This window comes from Saccopteryx bilineata, chromosome 6 (assembly GCF_036850765.1).
Source record: "Saccopteryx bilineata isolate mSacBil1 chromosome 6, mSacBil1_pri_phased_curated, whole genome shotgun sequence".
Taxonomy (NCBI): Eukaryota; Metazoa; Chordata; class Mammalia; order Chiroptera; family Emballonuridae; genus Saccopteryx; species Saccopteryx bilineata.
The window spans coordinates 27,567,559-27,585,419 of NC_089495.1; the positions used below are offsets into that span (position 1 = coordinate 27,567,559).

The 17,861-nt window shown below is 42.1% G+C and overlaps 1 protein-coding gene across 6 annotated transcripts in view; it reads left to right on the forward strand.

Moving 5' to 3' along the window:
- Window positions 1–17,861, forward strand: part of UNC5D (unc-5 netrin receptor D) — a 534,428-nt gene that overhangs the window by 311,787 nt on the left and 204,780 nt on the right. For all 6 annotated transcript variants that reach the window (XM_066235599.1, XM_066235600.1, XM_066235602.1 and 3 more), the window contains exon 3: window positions 5,357–5,500. In XM_066235599.1, coding sequence (XP_066091696.1) covers window positions 5,357–5,500 — 144 coding nt within the window. The remainder of the gene's footprint in view (window positions 1–5,356; window positions 5,501–17,861) is intronic.

Below are 17,861 nucleotides of genomic sequence, written 5' to 3' on the forward strand. Positions count from 1 at the left end.
CCAGAGGCTCTGAGCTACCGAGAGGGAGAGTGGTCCAGTAGAGAAGCTCTTCATTCTGAGGCAGAGTTTGCTTTGCTTTCTTTCTCAGAGAATTGAGCAAGGCCCTATACTACTCATGAAGTTGTTTCAGAGCAGTTTTTCAGAGCTCTGTGTTTGGAGAGCTATGTAACCATTCCCTTGCTTACTCCTCAATCACATAACAGAACAGTATGGAAAACCAGGCACAGAGTAGGTCAAGCACTGGGCTAGGGCGGCCCAGCGAAGCAGGAACAGAGACTCAGATGAGAAAACAATTCATTGTAAACCTGGTTTGCTGGTCTCTTACTACATCTGTGTTGTTGGAGAAATGACAAGCACCTTAGAGGAGGAAGAGGAATTCTCACTTCGCTTCTTGATTTTACTTACTCGGTTTTGCGCCATGCATCCTACTACAGAGGACTTCCACACAGTGGAAGAACATAAAGCTGTGAGGAACGGTAAGCGTCGGAGAACTGGGTTAAATTCCTCCCCAAGTGCCCATCACCAGGTGTGGCTGAGAAACGGTTGGCAACTACAGCCACGGCAGAAGGCTGCTGCAAGGCTTTGCGCAAGTGTGATAATGAGCAGTAGATAAAGGGCGTGGGGACAGCTGTTAGTAGGCACTGGGCTGCAATTGGCATGGTGCTGAATGTTAAATACTATTCCAGAAATCTTGCTTTTCTACAGAAGAAGTTGGTGGGAAGGCTAGAGCCCTTTGGATTAAAAATTGACCGGAAATAAATGATTTTCATTCTCTTTCTGTTTCTTTCCTCCTGTCTTCTGTATTTCTCTCCTTTGAACAATGGAGCATATACCTTCAATTAGTTTGAAAATTCACTAACTTTTAGTCTCCCAGCAGGATTAGACCTGCTAAGAGTAACTAGTGTTTTCTATCTGATAAGTAAGGGGATTACAGCAATAACTGCTGTCAGCGTTTTTCTCATTTAAACAAATAAAGCTGACAAATGATGAAGCTCTGTGCCTCTCTGTTATGTTTAGTACACGGAGAGCAATTATTCAGCTGCTGCCAACATTAGTCTATCTACAACTAAACCATCCAACAGCGTAGAGAGCTGATTAGCATATCAGTCCCACAGTCATATTTGTATGTTCTGTAAGGCTCTACTCCATAACAAAGGCCGATGGTTATAATTTGCACAGTAATTTAAAGGGGCTTCCATGCTTATTAGAGTTACACAGCTTATCAGGTAGAATGCTACTCTTATTTATGGGATGCCGTGTTCTGTTGGCCTGGAATTTTTGCTCCCCTGTAGCATTCCCTGTGAACAAGTTAGCTGCCAGGTCTTGAAACGTACAAGTAGCTGGCTTTCTCTGCAAAACTACTGGATGAACTTCAGTACCGGCAGGTGGGTGGAGGGTTCCTTTTTTTTTTTAATTTTTAAAAAATGTTTATTTATTGATTATAGTGAGAGAGAGAAAGAGAGAGAGAGAGAAACACCGATCTGTTCCTGTATGTGCCTGACTGGGGATCGAACCGGCCACCTCTGTGCTTTGGGACGATGCTCTAACCAACCGAGCTATCCAGTCAAGGCTGGAGGGTTTCTTAAACACAGCTGTTTTCCCTGAATGTTTCCCATGGATGGCTTCTCGAGTGTGTGTAACATTTACATGTAGCATACATGTATACACACACACACATATTATAGACTGAACTATAATGAAGATTTGAGTGAAAATAGACTAGTTTTAAACTTTACATCTTTTTCAATGAAGTTATTCCTTGTTACAGTAGAAAAAGAAGTATTCATGATTTTCCAAGGGTTCTCCTGCAGGGGATGATTTGACAAGATTGATTTTGGAAGAAGAAGCGTAGTCCTGATAGATAATGCATTCTCTTTGTGGGAGGTGATGTCACTCGGTGTCTTTTAAAGAAGCCTATCTCCTGGCTGCAACCTGCGGAAAAATACACTGTGCTTGGAAGTAGTTACTTCACATTGGCTTTGTTTTTCCAGTCTCATGGGGAACCACAGTGAAGGACCTGTGACTGAGCCATTCTAATGTTGAAATTGCAACTTCCACATTCTCTTCTCATCTGTGTTAGTCGGAACTAGGGGTTACAGCGGACTCCGGCGGGACTCTGGAGGGTTTGCCTGTGAGCAGGCCTTTTGTACGCACACCAACCAATGCAGAGCCTGTTACCCCCAACCGCTTCTTTTATTGATCGCACAGGCTGGGCCAATGCTATTTCCCTGCCCTAAGCCCAGCACTAGGTACCAGACAACTAGGGACAGCCATTATGTCCCAGAGCCCACCGCAGTTATTCAAACTAGCCCAGTCTAAATCTGTTTAACCTGCCTCTTCAATTCCTCCCCATGGAAATCACCGAAAGGCTCTAGCCCACGTTTTCCCCTGGCCCTCAGCCTCCTGACTGACCCTGGTGCCTTCCAGTGTGTCCCTGCGTGGTGTGCCGTGCCCCGTTTCTAGGGATTTGTGAGTGTGAACTTTTTTCTTTATGACACTCATTTCTGTTACTGTGTCTTATCGGACCTCATTAAGACGGATGCCAGGTATCCTTAAAACACAGTGCCTTGATTAAATCCTAGGAAGTTTTGAGCTTTGGATGGGGAAACCTCCTGCTGTATAAACATGACAATGCTGAACCATCCTGTGATGCTGTTTGTCTTCATTTCCAACTGAGAGGAAGCTGATAGCTTAGGTAGTCTTGTAAGATGAAGAAAGTAAAAATGTAGACGTGTTTCCCATTAGCTTGAAGGCATTTCTGGTCTTTCTAGCTTATTGAATGCTTCTTCACTGAGAGTCCTGATTCCCAAATGGTGGTGTAGTCTGTCTTAATGTCTCTATGTCCTGTGACAAGGGAACTCTATCATATTAAAGTTACTCTGCCTCTCACCTAGATGCACTGATGTGGTATTCTCCCGTCCCTTGCACTATTCAAAGTAAATATACTCCACCATTTGCCTCAAATCAAAAAGAAAAAAATATAACACAAGCCGGCTTCTCTAAGCCTAATTTCTTGTTTTTTTGTTAATTCGGCCTTACTTTCTGGTCCTCAATGTGAGTGCTGCACTCTAGTTTGCTATCTCTCCTGATGAGCCATTTTTAAAAAAATCCTACTTTAGTCTCTCTTTTGGTGTTATTCTCCCTTTCTCTTCATCTGACAGCTTCGCCTTCTTCTTGTCCTTGTCCTCCCACTCACGCCTTTTAAGTGCAAATGGGGGGAGGGGCGAGGGAGAAGCAGCAGCAACAACAATAAAAACACCTCGAAGGCTTCTTTTCCTATTGGATGTCTGAGAAGCGATCAGGACTCCTCCTCTCTCACAGGGAAGAAGGGTGTTTGTGCACTTAGCACAAACAGTAGAAATGTGAACTACCTACTGTCGTCACGGTGACTTTCTATCTGTCATACCTCTTACGAATTTACAAAGTGTAACTCAAATTGTACGTGGCAATTTATGTGACCATACAGCTATCTCCCATCACACACTGTAAACAACACATCGCGGACAGGGTGGAAGGGACTGTTTCCCAAGCCTGACTAATGCGACACCTCCGTTCCTGTTCTTCAAGCCCTATCACCACCCGGGGGATAATCCCGGCCCACCTCCTCCACCAGCAGTCCCTGGCTCATTTAGTTTATGCTGATGATTCTGTTCCCTGAATTCCTTTGGAACTTAAAGGAAAAAGCATAGTTATGCACCTAACTATTCTTTAGATGTTCCATATGTTGGTCTTATTTCCATAAAGAAGTATAAGCCTTAAAATTCAGGACCAGAGTTGAATTTTTAAGAGAGGCTTGCACATTATATTGGTTTTGAGATCGGGGAGATATAGGGTCAAACCCCCATCTTCTGTTTACAGATAGTGACTTTGTCTCTCTAAGTCACATTTTTCTCCTCCTCAAAGTAGGACTACAGTAGCATCTACTGCATTAGTGCATTGTGGAAATGTGACGAGTGAGTAGGTTAAAGGCTTATCGTGATGCTAGACACTCAGGTGAAATCCAGTGAGCTTCACCGTTTTGCTCTCTGGTGGACCCTCCTAAACAACGCCCAGCCTCAGCAAATGTTGGCTGTGTGCAGAGAGCACCAAAGGCGGCTGCCTGCCTGTGATGATTTAACTAATGGGCCAGTGCGGAGCGTACCGCTTCATCCTTGGCATTCTATGCAAGGTGACTGTCCTTCCCAAACAAAGAAAGGCTGATAGTCCTAGGTCAGAGCTTTGGAAGAAACTTACATCCCCCAGTAAGAGCACCAAGCAGCTTTTCTAACTATTAGAAGGAGAATGAAAGTATATGTAATAATAAGAGTAACAACAACATTAAAGTGTCAAGGTCTTAATTTTATCACATTTCACAAATGTACCTTTAGTCCCTCTTTCTACAAAAGCCTCTCTCTCCTTTTTTTTTTTTTTTTACATCCTCATACCATTGTTCAAACACTTTCCTAAGTCTTCCGCTTGGGGCTTAAAGACAAAGCTCCACCTGTCTGCCTCGCATTTACTGGCCCTTGCTTGGACCCATCGTGTGCATGTTTGCTGTCCCCTTTTTCTTATAAGCCAGTGACCCTCTCCTCACTGTCATACTCAGGGGTAGGGACATTAAGAACCACCTAGAACTATGTTACTAGGGTTGGTATAACTAATTTATTTGTTTGTTTATTTAGCGAGTTAGAGAGAGACAGACAGGGACAGACACACAGGAAGGAAGAGAGAGATGAGAACCATCAACTCCTAGTTGTAGCACCTTAGTTGTTCATTGCTTGCTTTCTCATATGTGCCTTGACCAATGGGCTCTGCCAAGCCAATGACCACCTTGCTCAAGCCAGTGACCTTGGGCTTCAAGCCAGCAACCTTTGTGCTCAAGCCAGTGATCATGGAGTCATGTCTGTGATCCTACGCTCAAGTCAGTGACCCCACATTCAAGCTGGTAAGCCCACTCTCAAGCCGGTGACCTTGGGGTTTTGAACCTGGGTCCTCAGCATCCCAGGCTGATGCTCTATCTACTGCGCCACTGCCTGGTCATGCCCAGCAACTAATTTTGTACTATCTTTCTCATAGTAGATTTGTGCACCAAGGAAGAGTAAAAAAAATTTTTAAAAGCACTAAGTCCAAACCTTGAGGACACTATCATAGTGTATTGGAGCAACATTGGTTGATTGGTGATATTTTACACTCGTTCTTTCCAGCCTACTCAGCTGTTGGGATTTAATTAGCAGTAATATATTATTGTCAAAGTAATTAAAACCTCTCCTTGATTAAAAACAGAATTGTTTAATTAACAAGAGAAGGTTTGGCTAGCCTTCACTTCCTGTTTGAGAACTATAGCAGCCTCAGTGGATTTGCTCTGTCTCCCCTCCAGGCTTGAAGGTCCGGGAGGTGTTTATCAACGTCACCAGGCAGCAGGTGGAGGACTTCCACGGGCCAGAAGACTATTGGTGCCAATGTGTGGCATGGAGCCACCTAGGCACCTCCAAGAGCAGAAAGGCCTCTGTACGCATAGCCTGTGAGTATATTCTGGTTGACTTGCTTGTCCTGTGGGAACACAGACAAGACTTGAATAGAGGTGGAAAGGGGCTTTGGGTGCCAACTGCTTCTGCAGAATGTGCATTAGAGAATAGCAGAAAACCATCAGAATTGTCTCTACCTCCACTAAATTACTCTTTCCAAATTGTCCATTAAGTGTTTGATAATTTCCTCTGGAGTACAATCAGCAAATCAGTTTGGCTAAAAGATTCTGCCTAGATTGTCAGAGTGCAGGTGTCTCAACAATGCCAGGAAAAAAACAACAAAACAAAACAAAAAAACGGTTCTTGAGAAACAGAAGCCCACACAAATGGATTTTGCTGTTCATCAATGGCCAAGGTCAAGGGGTACTGATGGGGAAGGTTGAGCAATGACTGTTTACTGTACTTTTCAGCAAATCTGCAAAAAGAAGACGTTAAAGAGTAAGGGATTTTTATAGCCCGTTATTAATCCTTTTCCTTCTGAATCTTAAAACATGAAAATGGGTTTTAAAACTGCATTTGGTTGCCCCAAGTAGGACTTTAAAAAAATAGACACTTCGTGGTGGGGGAAGAAAGAAAATTGCTTTTCTAGAAAGTATAAGATTTCTATATCATATTTCAGCATCAGTGTTTTCTTTATCTCAAACAGATTGAGAAATGCACAAACTTCCTTTCTCCTCCTTTCAAGTGTCTTTATCTCACCCACCCCCATAGAGCCCCATTATAAACCTCCTTTGTGTGCTCAGGAGTGGAAAAGCCCCTCGAGAAAGAAATTGAGAGGTAGAGGGCAGAGATGGTTATTGTTGTTTTATTCAGAAGCTGCCTTTGGAGAGTGTCATAAAGAATATGGGACAGGGGGGATTTTATCTGCGGACTCGGGGAGCTCTTCATAGCAGTTGTCGATGGTTTGGGGATTAAGAACAGGAGTGAATTGCTATTTGCGGAGACATTTAGGCTTCTTGGGAAATGAAATCTTCTTCACAAAATACGCATTTCACCTTCATTGTACTGGCAGTTAGGGAGTCCCTCTCCAGGGTGTGGGCTGCGCCCCAGCGGGCCAAGGAGAACAGGTCATCTCGCAAGCCAAGCTCTTGATGTAAGAGCCGGAGGAAACATTTCTCTTCAATTTACGTAGTTTATTTTAGCCAACAAATACTTGACGGCTTTTAAGTGGCAGGCCAGCTGAGAGAGGGAATAGCTTTGATTTTACTCTCCCATAACTCATCTAGTTCTGAATCCCTGTACAGCCTCATCCAAGCTCGTGGGGATGGGGGTAGGGGGTGAGGTGGGGTGCTGGAATTGACCCATTATCCTCCAGGCTCTGTCGGAAGACAGAAGAAGCAATACAGCATTGGGCATTTCAACACGGGTTCCATCAAATTCCTTCTCCTCAATGTCACTCTTCCCCTTCTTCATCATCTTCTACTTCGCTGGGGCCCACACGACTATTCTGTGAATTACTCTAAGTAGCATCTCATGAATCTGTTCACCTCTAGCCTCCCTCACCTCCATACTTGCTCATTTAATTTCTGATTGTCAGCATGCCTGCTGGAAACCTCTGGCTGACAAAGCTGGCCAGGCCTGGCCCAGCCCGCCTTCCCTCATTGCCCACAACCTTTGCTGGTGAGCGCCGCACCCCCCCTCCGGAGCACTCTGCTGTGCTGTGCCCCCTGGCCTCGCTGTCACTTGCCTTTGCCTGTGCCTTTGCCCCCCTGCGCTTTCCAGTTTCACACACGGGGCCTGGTGGTGAAGGACCCAGACACTGGAGTCCTGTTGATTGCTAGTTCTAGCCCCACTGCTTAGTTTTGTGATCGTGGACAATGTATTGATGTCTCTGTGTCTTCAGTGACAAATGATGCCTATTCGTAGAATCACTGCAAGAGTTAGAAGTATTGATATCCATACTGTTTAAAACTCCACCCGGCCCAGAGTTTGCCTTATCAATCACTAGTGATCATTTTATCACACATTTGATCCTCCCTAGCACCAGTAGGTGTATTAATACTTACTGAAACTAATTTGAATTGAATTAAAATTTTAGTGCCTTAATAATTTTTTTCTGCAGGTGATAGCTAAATGGAATCTAAAAATCCATTCTAGGCCAGTCCTAAGTACTCTGCTCTCCCAAGCATAATAGGGTCAAAGAATGTTAAAGATGGAAAACACTTTTCTCTCATGTCTCACATTTTTTCGAGTCACTCAATACTTTTGGATTAATAATCTCATAAATCCCTTCAGGGATTAAAAAAATCATTTTGTCATTTTTGTAGATGATATGTTCATAGGAATATGGTAAAGATAGGAGTTTTAAGTTATAAAAGCAATATCATTAAAGCCTAGATTATGTAATTAAAATAATCTCAAAAACTTATTTGCAACACATTTTTAAGTTCTATGTGGCAAGTGACAGATACTTTAATTTATTTAAAATTATGCAAGCCAAGACTTGACTTGTCATTAAATATTGTATCTGACTTGGGGACCAGTGTACATTAAAGAGTAAATTGAAATTTAACTATGTTTAATGGCATCATAATTGAAGGGGAAAAAATTGCCTTTAGGATCTTGCTTGGGATTCTTTTGATTTGCTTGTAGGAAAAAAACCCCAAAACATTTATTTATTTATATATATATAACTCAATGTTTTGTTGAAATAGAGATTTCTGGCTGCTATTGGTAAGCACTTCCTGGCAAACAACACATTGCGCATGAGAAGAGTCTTTACTTCCAATAAATGAGAAACCAGATTTGGTATAATTGTCATGATTTTTTCTTTTTAAGATTGGTTTCTAAAGTACTAAAGACATTTTAATGTGCTAAAGAAAGGTTTTGATAGATGAATGTAGCTTATGAATCTGAGGGCAATCGTCTTGAGGGGATTTTGCAAAATTAGTATCATTTTTATATTATTCATTAAATTATTGTAGCTCAACATCAGAGCTGCTAACATCACTTCTTGCATTTAACCAATCATCCATTAAGTGTTTAACAATTTCAAAACCACAGTGGGCCAAACCTTCATGGCAGGGGATGTTCAGCTGAGGGCTTTATCAACTGGAGTGTCTTATAATGATCAGGTTAGCTAATCTCTGCAAAAACACCAGGTGGTTTATTGTCATGATATCACTTAGAGATCCTTTCATTTTAAAGGAAAACAATATACACATCATTATTTTATTTCTTTATATAACTCATTTTCATTGACAAGGACCAACCTGGTTTATCAGATGTGCAGATTTCTGGCTTCTAGACCACCCCTGTTGAATCAAACTCTGGAGGGAAGACCAGGGAAGCTGTGTTTGTATGAAGTTGTCCCCATGACTCCAGGGTCAGGTAACTTTGGGAAGTCTTGTCCAGGAACGGTGTTTCTCAGCATTTAACATGAATGCAGATAACTGCAATTAAAATGATTCAGTAAGTCCAGTCCAGAGTCGGGGATTCCATTGTTTCTGAGAGTTCACAGGTGATGCTGACCCTGCCAGTTGGTCTATTGACCATTACTTTGAGTAGCAAGACCTTAAAAACCCTTTAGGCACTGTGTGGGAAATGTTGCTATAACCCGTTCATCCAATGTTATCATTTAATGGCTGAGAAAGTGATGTTCAGGAAGGTTAAGTTACTTGACCAGAGGTAACCCAGCAGATGAAAGACAAGGAACCAGACCTTATATCCTTTTACCCCTCCCTGAACGCTCTAGTTCCTAAGCTATGTTAACTTCTCTCTGGGAGATGGGAGTTTGGGAACAAGAACAGAAAGAAAAGGTCATGGGCATGTGAGTGTTTCCTCCAGGAAATCAGTGATTGCTTTCCTAATCTATTTGTATGTAAATTACATTCTTCCTCACAGTCAAGATTTGCATGTGTGTGTGTGTGTGTGTGTGTGTGTATGCATACTTATAATTTTATTATTTATTTACCGGTACACTTATATATTTACATATTTATATGTTTTATATTATATATGGTTATATATTATGTACATATAAAATCACAACCCATTGCTTGCTGCCTTAGTGGCTATAAAACTGTATGTAACCAATGTCCCTGTCATCTTAAACTTGTATGTTCCTTAAGAATTCCACACTGTGTCAGAGACATTAGCTGTCCATCAAGCTGCCTGGGGCAGGAAATAACTGAGGCCTTGTTCCAAAAGTGGTTTGTCTAAAGGTAAAAATAAATAAATAAATAAATAAAGCCACCCCCCCCCCCCCCCAGCCCATCAAGTTGGCAGACTTCCGTCTCCAGGGAGCGACTCCCACTCCGGGCCTTTTCTCGTTTGTCTGATTCAGTCCAGCTGGAGGTAGTCCGGCTGCTGTGGCATCTGCTACTTCTGCTGCTGGGTGGCTGTCAAAACTAGGAATATTCAATTATGCGGAGTTCTTTATTTTCATGGGTGAACATTTGGCTGCTTAGCCATTGCTTTTCTTTCCTGTTTTTCTCCTTCTTCATCTGCTTACAGAATGTTTTGCCTCGATCATTAACCCTTGGTTGGTCAATCCCTTCTTGACACTCGGGCCTTTTCTTCAATGTGGGAATTGGGGTTGGGGTGGAATAAGGGCCACATTTGCCTGTAATAGTCACATAGCAAGTTGACTGCCTGGAATAAAACACGGGAGGAAACCACTACTTTGTTGAATTTTTAAAAAATATACATTTATGGTACATCTTGAGTACAATTTAAATATGTTCTTCATTTGAAACACTCCTAAAATATCTATGCAGTTATGCTAAGAATAAATGTGGAGCGTAAAGGGGAATCTCGTTTGAAAGCTGTCAAGCTCCCTAGCTAATTGTACAGGCACACAGTATAAAACGGCATTTTCATTTGTGCGGAGAGGTCATATCTTATTGAAAGCTATACAACAGCAATATCTAAAGAAACCTCAAACACGGACCTCTGCTTCATGACTTTTATATATAATCTCACCTGCTAAAGCTGTCAATGACCCTCTCTAATAGCAAAATGAAATACGAAAATGAATAAATATAGACACATCTATCTGGTATTCAGATTCAGCCTCAGCTTCTGTTTCCACCCTCATCTCCCACTGCACCTCCACACCTGTGCCACGTGCCAGCTGAGTCAGCACAGCTTGGATTCTGGGACCCATGACTCGTGTCCCCCTTTGTTGACATCCTCGCATTCCTTTTCTTCTCTGGAACATTCTTCACCCCATCTCTCACTCCTGTGTCTCCTCGACTAATTCTCCATCCAAGGCCCATCTTACAGGTCATCTCCTTTACTAAACTTAGTTTAGCAACTTCCTTAATAGGAATTGACCTCAGCAGCCTGACACAGCGACCAAGCCATTGAAAAAGATAACCTTGCCTGACCAGGTGGTGGCGCAGTGAATACAGTGTTGGACTGGGATGCGGAGGACCCAAGTTCGAGACCTTGAGGTCTCCAGCTTGAGCTCAGGCTCATCTAGTTTGAGCAAAGCTCACCAGCTTGGACCCAAGGTCGCTGGCTCGAGCAAGGGGTTACTCGGTCTGCTGTAGCCCCCCGGTCAAGGCACATATGAGAAAGCAATCAATGAACAACTAAGTGCTGCAATGAAATACTGATGTTTGATGCTTCTCATCTCTCTGCGTTCCTGTCTGTCCCTATCTATCCCTCTCTCTAACTCTCGCTCTGTCTCTGGAGAAAAAAGAAAAAGGAAAAGATAACCTTCTAGCCTCTCTAGCTTCAAATTTGAGAGAATCTAAATATCCACCTTGGAGTTCTCTGGCATTTATTTAGTACTTCTCCCATGGTTCTTATAATTTTCCCAGAATCATAGTTATTTTGAAGTCATTTTTGGATTTATTTTTATCAGATTGTAGCCTGCTTTAAGATCCAATGGCATTCCCCTTGCTGTCTCGACTTCTGAGCCTAGGAGAAACCCTTATACAGCACCTTTGGATTATAAACGTTTGTCCGGTTTGAAAAACAGCCTGTCAGTACCGACTATGGTTCTGTGAGAGGCATCTGTTAGCTGAGGGTCATGAATTGACCATCGGGCTAGCATGGCCTCTGGCTTTTTAGTGAGTCCCTAGCTCACAAGGACATTATTACAAGGGTCATCGTAGCCCTGCCTGGCTTGTGCACTACTCCTAATCATTTTTACTGCAATAAAAAAGAGGTCAAAAGGGCATTAGAAGTAGGTGAGTCATTACAACTGTACAACTCTGTGTACAATACAGTGTACAGTTCTGAACCACTCAAAGCCACCTGCGCCGCCCACACTGTCCCCTTCCTGCTCCTCACAACACGGAATTCAGTCACAGGTTATGAGAAATATGTCAAGACCTATTCTGCACACTTAGTAGAAATTGCACAAAAACTTGAAACCTTTCTCTACCTCCCCATTGAAGAATGTGGCCAGAGTCAAGAGAAAATATCATTCCGCTCTGCCCAAAGTCCGTCCTTGCCTTGAGACTGGAATTCATTTAAATGACTATTATCCAAGAGTCCAGTCCTGCCGGTGAAGCTGTTCACTGTGTAAGAGCCCCGAGCCAAGGGAGGGCATGTGGGGTGACAAGCAGTCCACTCTCCACCAGCCAGGTTGAGCACCTGGGATGTGGTTGCAAGCACCCAAGAAAGGGCTAGTACTTCTTGGCAGACAGGTGCTGTTTTCCAGCCAAACCCTGTGCTCACAGGTGTTCAGTTTATGCTAAAGGTGCTACATAGATGTGTGGCAGCAGAACTGGATAAGTAATTTGTGGTACCAAGTGTGAAAATAAAATGTGGGATCTTCGATTCCTGGTCAGGGCACACAGGAGAAGTGACCATCTGTTTCTCCACCCCTCCCCGCCCCCTCGCCCTTCTCTCTCTCACTTTTTTTCCCCTCCAGCAGCCATTGCTCAACTGGTTTCAGTGCATTGACCCCAGATACTGAGGATGGCTTTGTGGAGCCTCTGCGTCAGGTGCTAAAAATAGCTTAATTGCAAGTGTAGCCCCAGATGGGCAAAGCATCGGCCCAACATAGCAGTTGCGAGGTGGATCCTGGTCAGAATGCATGTGGGAGTCTGTCTCTCTATCTCCCCTCCTCTTACTTGGAAAAGAAAAAAGGAAGAAAAAAAAAGGAAAATGTTGGACCTTTGTTAAATATCATTAAGAGTTTCAAGCCATCAACATTGGAGAATTAATTTGAGAATAGGTGTCTGCCACCACAGTGGTCCCAGGTCCATGAAACTGGCTGTGGGTGGCCATAATGGGGTTAGTTTGGTACACTTTGTGTACCAAATCATTTTGTGTACACTTTGAAAGGCCAGGGACACATTCAAACTATTCCACATAGAAATGGAGAAAAGGTTATTCACTTTTACTCCAAAGTCACAAGTAGCATCACAGAAGCTAAGTTTTAAGATGGCACATTTGAGTTAAGCTGACAACTAGAAATGCCCAGTGATGGAACATTCTTCCTGCAGCCATATCCCCTGTGAACTGTACATAGGCCAGCAAGGGATGTACATCTGGTTGGTGGTACCATAGAAGGAATTACTGTAATAGGTGAGTAGGCAAGGTATGGACTAATGTGGTTTTCTTAAAAAATATTTTGATTTTGACATTATTTCAGACTTTAGAAATGTTGCAATATAACACAAAGAATTCTCGGAAGCCCTTTACTGATATTTTTCACATGTCAGTGTTTTACCACATTTGCTTTAGCAGTATCTCTCTTTCTGTGTTTATATGTATTTGAATATAGGCAATTATGGTTTATTTTATGACTTGTTTAAGATTAAGTTGCAGACATATGATAGTCTCCTTTCCTCTAAATACTTCCTCATGTATGTTTTTAAAAAACAAAGATAATTTTTTCATATATAACTGTAGTATAATTATTAAGAAACTAACATTAACCCTGGCCAGATAGCTTGATTGGTTAGAGCATCATCCCCATGTGCAAAGGTTGTGATTTCAATCCCTAGTCAGGGCACGAACGAACAGGAACAGATCAATGTTCCTGTCTCTCTCTCTCTCTCTCTCTCTCTCTCTCTCCCCCCCCTCCTCTCTCTCTCTGAAATCAATAAGGTTTTTTAGTGCATACTAAACTTTACCTTTTTTAAAAAAGAAATTAACATTAATAAAATAGTATTATTTGTCATCTATAGACCTTATTTACATTTCATATAGTTCAGTAATGTCCTTTATAACAACAAAATCCTAGTGTGGCTTACCTCCAGTTGAGAGGTTTCTTTATTTTTTATTTTTATTTTTTTAATCTGAAAATATTTTAATTCAATTCTCCCCATATAAAGACAATGGTCATTTTTTTTTTAGAGAGGGGGGGAGAGAGACAGAGAGGAGAGAGTGAGAGACAGAGAGAGAGAAGGGGGGAGGAGCTGGAAGCATCAACTCCCATATGTGCCTTGACCAGGCAAGCCCAGGGTTTCGAACCAGCGACCTCAGCATTTCCAGGTCAACGCTTTATCCACTGCGCCACCACAGGTCAATTTTTTAAAATAAATTTTTATTAATGTTAATGGGGTGACATTAATAAATCAGGGTACATATATTCAAAGAAAACATATCCAGGTTATCTTGTCATTCAATTATGTTGCATACCCATTGCCCAGAGTCAGATCGTCCTCCATCACCCTCTATCTAGTTTTCTTTGTGCCCCTCCCCGTCCCCTTCCCCTCTCCCTCTCCCCTCAAACCCCCGTAACCACCACACTCTTGTCCATGTCTCTTAGTCTGAGAGGTTTCTTTAGCCTCCTTTAATCCAAATAATTCTTGCCTTCTTTTGGTTTTTATTGCATTGAGTTGTTGAAGTGTAAATGTCAGATATTTTTTATAATATCCCTCAGTTTGAACTTGTAAGAAGGAAACACCCCCCCACACACACACCTAGAAAGGCTTCCCAGTGGCCAAATCTGGGACAATTTGAGCATCAAAATAAGTGATAGTGAAGTATTATAACTCAATAAATAACCCATGGATCTGGGGGTGCCCTTGTTGCTAGATGGGGTGCTACTCAGTTCATGAATTGCTTAATGGAGTTAATGGGGTCGTGGGCGGCAGGGAGTGGGATAAACATTTTTTTGTGGAAAAAAGGAGAGCTCTTCCTTATAATAGAATAAATGAATAAAGGTAGGAGGTATAAAGGAAACAGGAACTCGTAAAATAGCATCTTTCATAATATTAATTGATTCAGAGATTCAGACAAGTATTATGAATGCTTAACCTAGTGAGTGAAATTTCAAGAGTAGCAGGATGTTTGCATAATTCCAAACTGTCTCTCCACAAGATACTTATTAATCACAAAGAGGAAATTAGTAATGTTGCCGTAGAAAATCCTGCCATAGACCACCTTAACCAAGCGATTGGAGTTAATATAATCAGCCATGGGTTGAATCCATGGTCTCTGTCTCCTGATGTGCGGAACTGAGAAGACTGTATCACTTCCATGACATCCCTTCCAAATATATAGCTACTGTGTGTTTAACCACAGGAAAACATTGAAAAAGCAAACAAAACCTAAATTGAGAAACATTTTACATAACAGGCCATTTTTAATACCATATATCTCTCAAAATGCTATCCTCATGTAGAACACTGCTGGGCGTTCTGGCAATATAAGGAGCATCAATTATAGTTCCCTTTAGGTCAGTAAAACACGAACATGAGTGCAGTGTGGATTAGAATGCAAAGTTTTCTTAAATTGGGAAGATGCAGCTTGAAGCTTCAAAGCCATTTACACTGTGCATACCAAGTCCTTCTAAGCTCCGCCCATACATGTCTTGAGGATATGAATTTATTCTGCTCTGCCAGTACGGACACTTCAGTGTAAATTGTGAGAAACACTGAACTATAAACAATTGTGATTCTATGAACAGAGAGTAGAATGATCTGTTCAGAATTGATATAAACGGTGCTACCTTTGCTTACCATGTGCACAATTGAGTACATCAACCTTAAGAATGGGAACTACTAGGTAAAATCGCATTGCTTTATGATATATGCTACTGTGGATGATGAAAAGAACTTCCCCAAATAATTTTCCTTCATGTTATTTATTGCCAGCCATTATTTTACCAAGAAGAATTTGCAGATATATGGCCACAACCTCTTTAGGAAATCACAACTGTACTCAATCTGCCATTGTTGTGGTGAAATAAACCATAAACTTCCTGGAAAAATGGCCATTACTATAAAGAATCTCAGCAAAAGTTTATCAGGGAAGAAAATACGATTTTACCTCAATTCAGCTCATTTTGTTCACTAAAGAAACCTCCCAACAGATAGTGCAAACAGACGTTAAGCCAAAAAATCCAAAACAAAGATGTCTTTGTTAAACTTTGAAGACTTCGTGAGCTGGATGATATTATTTTAAAAAATAATATCCTCCAGAGTAAGTAAGGACAATAGGGTGGATTCTAGAAATTTGTTAAGTGACACAGGAATGCTAAGATGTGGAAGTGTCGGTCTCCAAAAATAATTATGTGCCATGTTCTGGGTAGCACAACAATAAAATTCCATCCCTTCCCCTGAAGAGTTTACAGCGCAACAACGGCACATACTTATAAACAAGTCTATCCAATGGAGTATGGTTGGTGGTAAGCACAGTGTGTTTTAGGAGCCCACAAGTGAAACAAATTACTTACCCCTGAGGTCTAAGGTGCACTTCCTGAGCTAGTTCCTGAGGAAGAAGGAGGGTTAGGGAAAGAGTTTGAGTGAAAACAGACAGATGGAACAGCGTGCGAATTGCATGTACTGGTGTGGGAAAACTAGGAGGTGAGGCTACCGGAGACAAGAAGATAGATCAGATTATGGAGGCGGGGGTGTTTTCATTCTTTAAGAGTCGCCCTGACTGGCTAGCTCAGTTAGAGCATCATCCTGAAGCGCAGAAGTTGCCGGTTTGATCACCGCACAGCAGCACATACAGGAATGGATCGAAGTTCCTGTCTCTGCCTCTCTGTTCCTCTCTTCATCTCTCTCTAAAATCAATACAATAAACATTTTAAGTAATTTTTAAAAAAGTTTCTGTGGTCTGGAGCCCTGAAAATGTCATAAGCAGGGTAATGATATGATCATATTTTCATACACACACACACACACACACACACACACACACACACACACCCTGCCATGTACCACAGCACAGTCAGGGAGATTTAAGAGGAACAAGACTCTAGGCAAGGAAGCTTTGTGCCAATTGGAGGCCAGTGATGGAACTTGAGCTTTTGCAGGAATAACTCAGGTTAAAGACAGAGGGCGAATTTGAGGTTCCAAAAAAGGTACGATTACCAGTGTCTGTGGCTGCTTGGCTGTCGAGCTGTGGGGCAGTAGGGAGGAGTTTGAAAATCCCTCCAGGTTTGGGGCTTCCCAGGTTTCTGGCTTAAGTAACTGCACTGATGGTGATTCCATGAATAACATCATAAACAGAGTAGAAGAAACTAATGTGGAGAACGAGGTGCCGAGTTCAGTTTTTGATTGTGTTATGTGTGCACTGTCCATGGAATAATCAGTCAGCTGGGTCATCATTGCCGTTGTATTGTTGAGTCTGAAGCCCGGGTATTATCATCAAACTCAGAACTGAGAGTCACTGGCAAGTAGATCATTGTTAGGATGGTAGACCTTTCTCAGGAAGGAAGGAGGTGTTAGGTTTTATTAGCATAGATTGAGGTGTTTTTCCATACTTCACATTCACCCCAGAACCAAACCACTGGTGAGCCAAGAAGAATAAGCAAACCATGAGTGAAATTCTGTGATGGTGAAAATTCTTCTCATGAAGAAGATTGGAGGGGAGGGGGAGTTGAAAAGGCACTAGGAGATCCGAGAAGGAGCAGAGGTTTACAAAAAGGAATAAATGGTCAGTAGCGTCAGTGCCGCCATAGCATTAAGGTAGGAAGTAAGAAGGATCAATTAGATTTGGTATCAGGAACTCCTCCATGGACATGGACAAAGCAGTTAGTGAGACAGAGGACCTGAGCTTCTAGTGAATCTAGGGATCAATAGGAAATAAGAAAACAGACATGGAATGGACTGCCATTTCCAAAAATTTGAAGGGAGGAAAGCTTGAGCAATAGCCAGAGTTAACTGTTTGAGGAAGAGATGGTGATTTACTACAAGCATGAAGATTAGATGGGCTCATATTAAAAAAAAAAACCAAACTCATTGGCAAGGAATAGCAGTAAGAAGAGTGCAGAACTAAACATCAGGAGACTTGAGTTCTGGGCTCCAGTAACTAGCTTTGCGTTCTATTATAGACTGTCCTGAAACATGCTGCACAGGGGAATCCTGAGTGGGGCTGTTAAAATTCACGATATCCTGGCCGGGCTCAAGACCTGTGGGAATATAATCACTGGGAGTGGGGCCCAGGAACGTGTTGTGACCTTGCTATCTTCTGTTTTCCTCCTTTCTGCCAACCAAA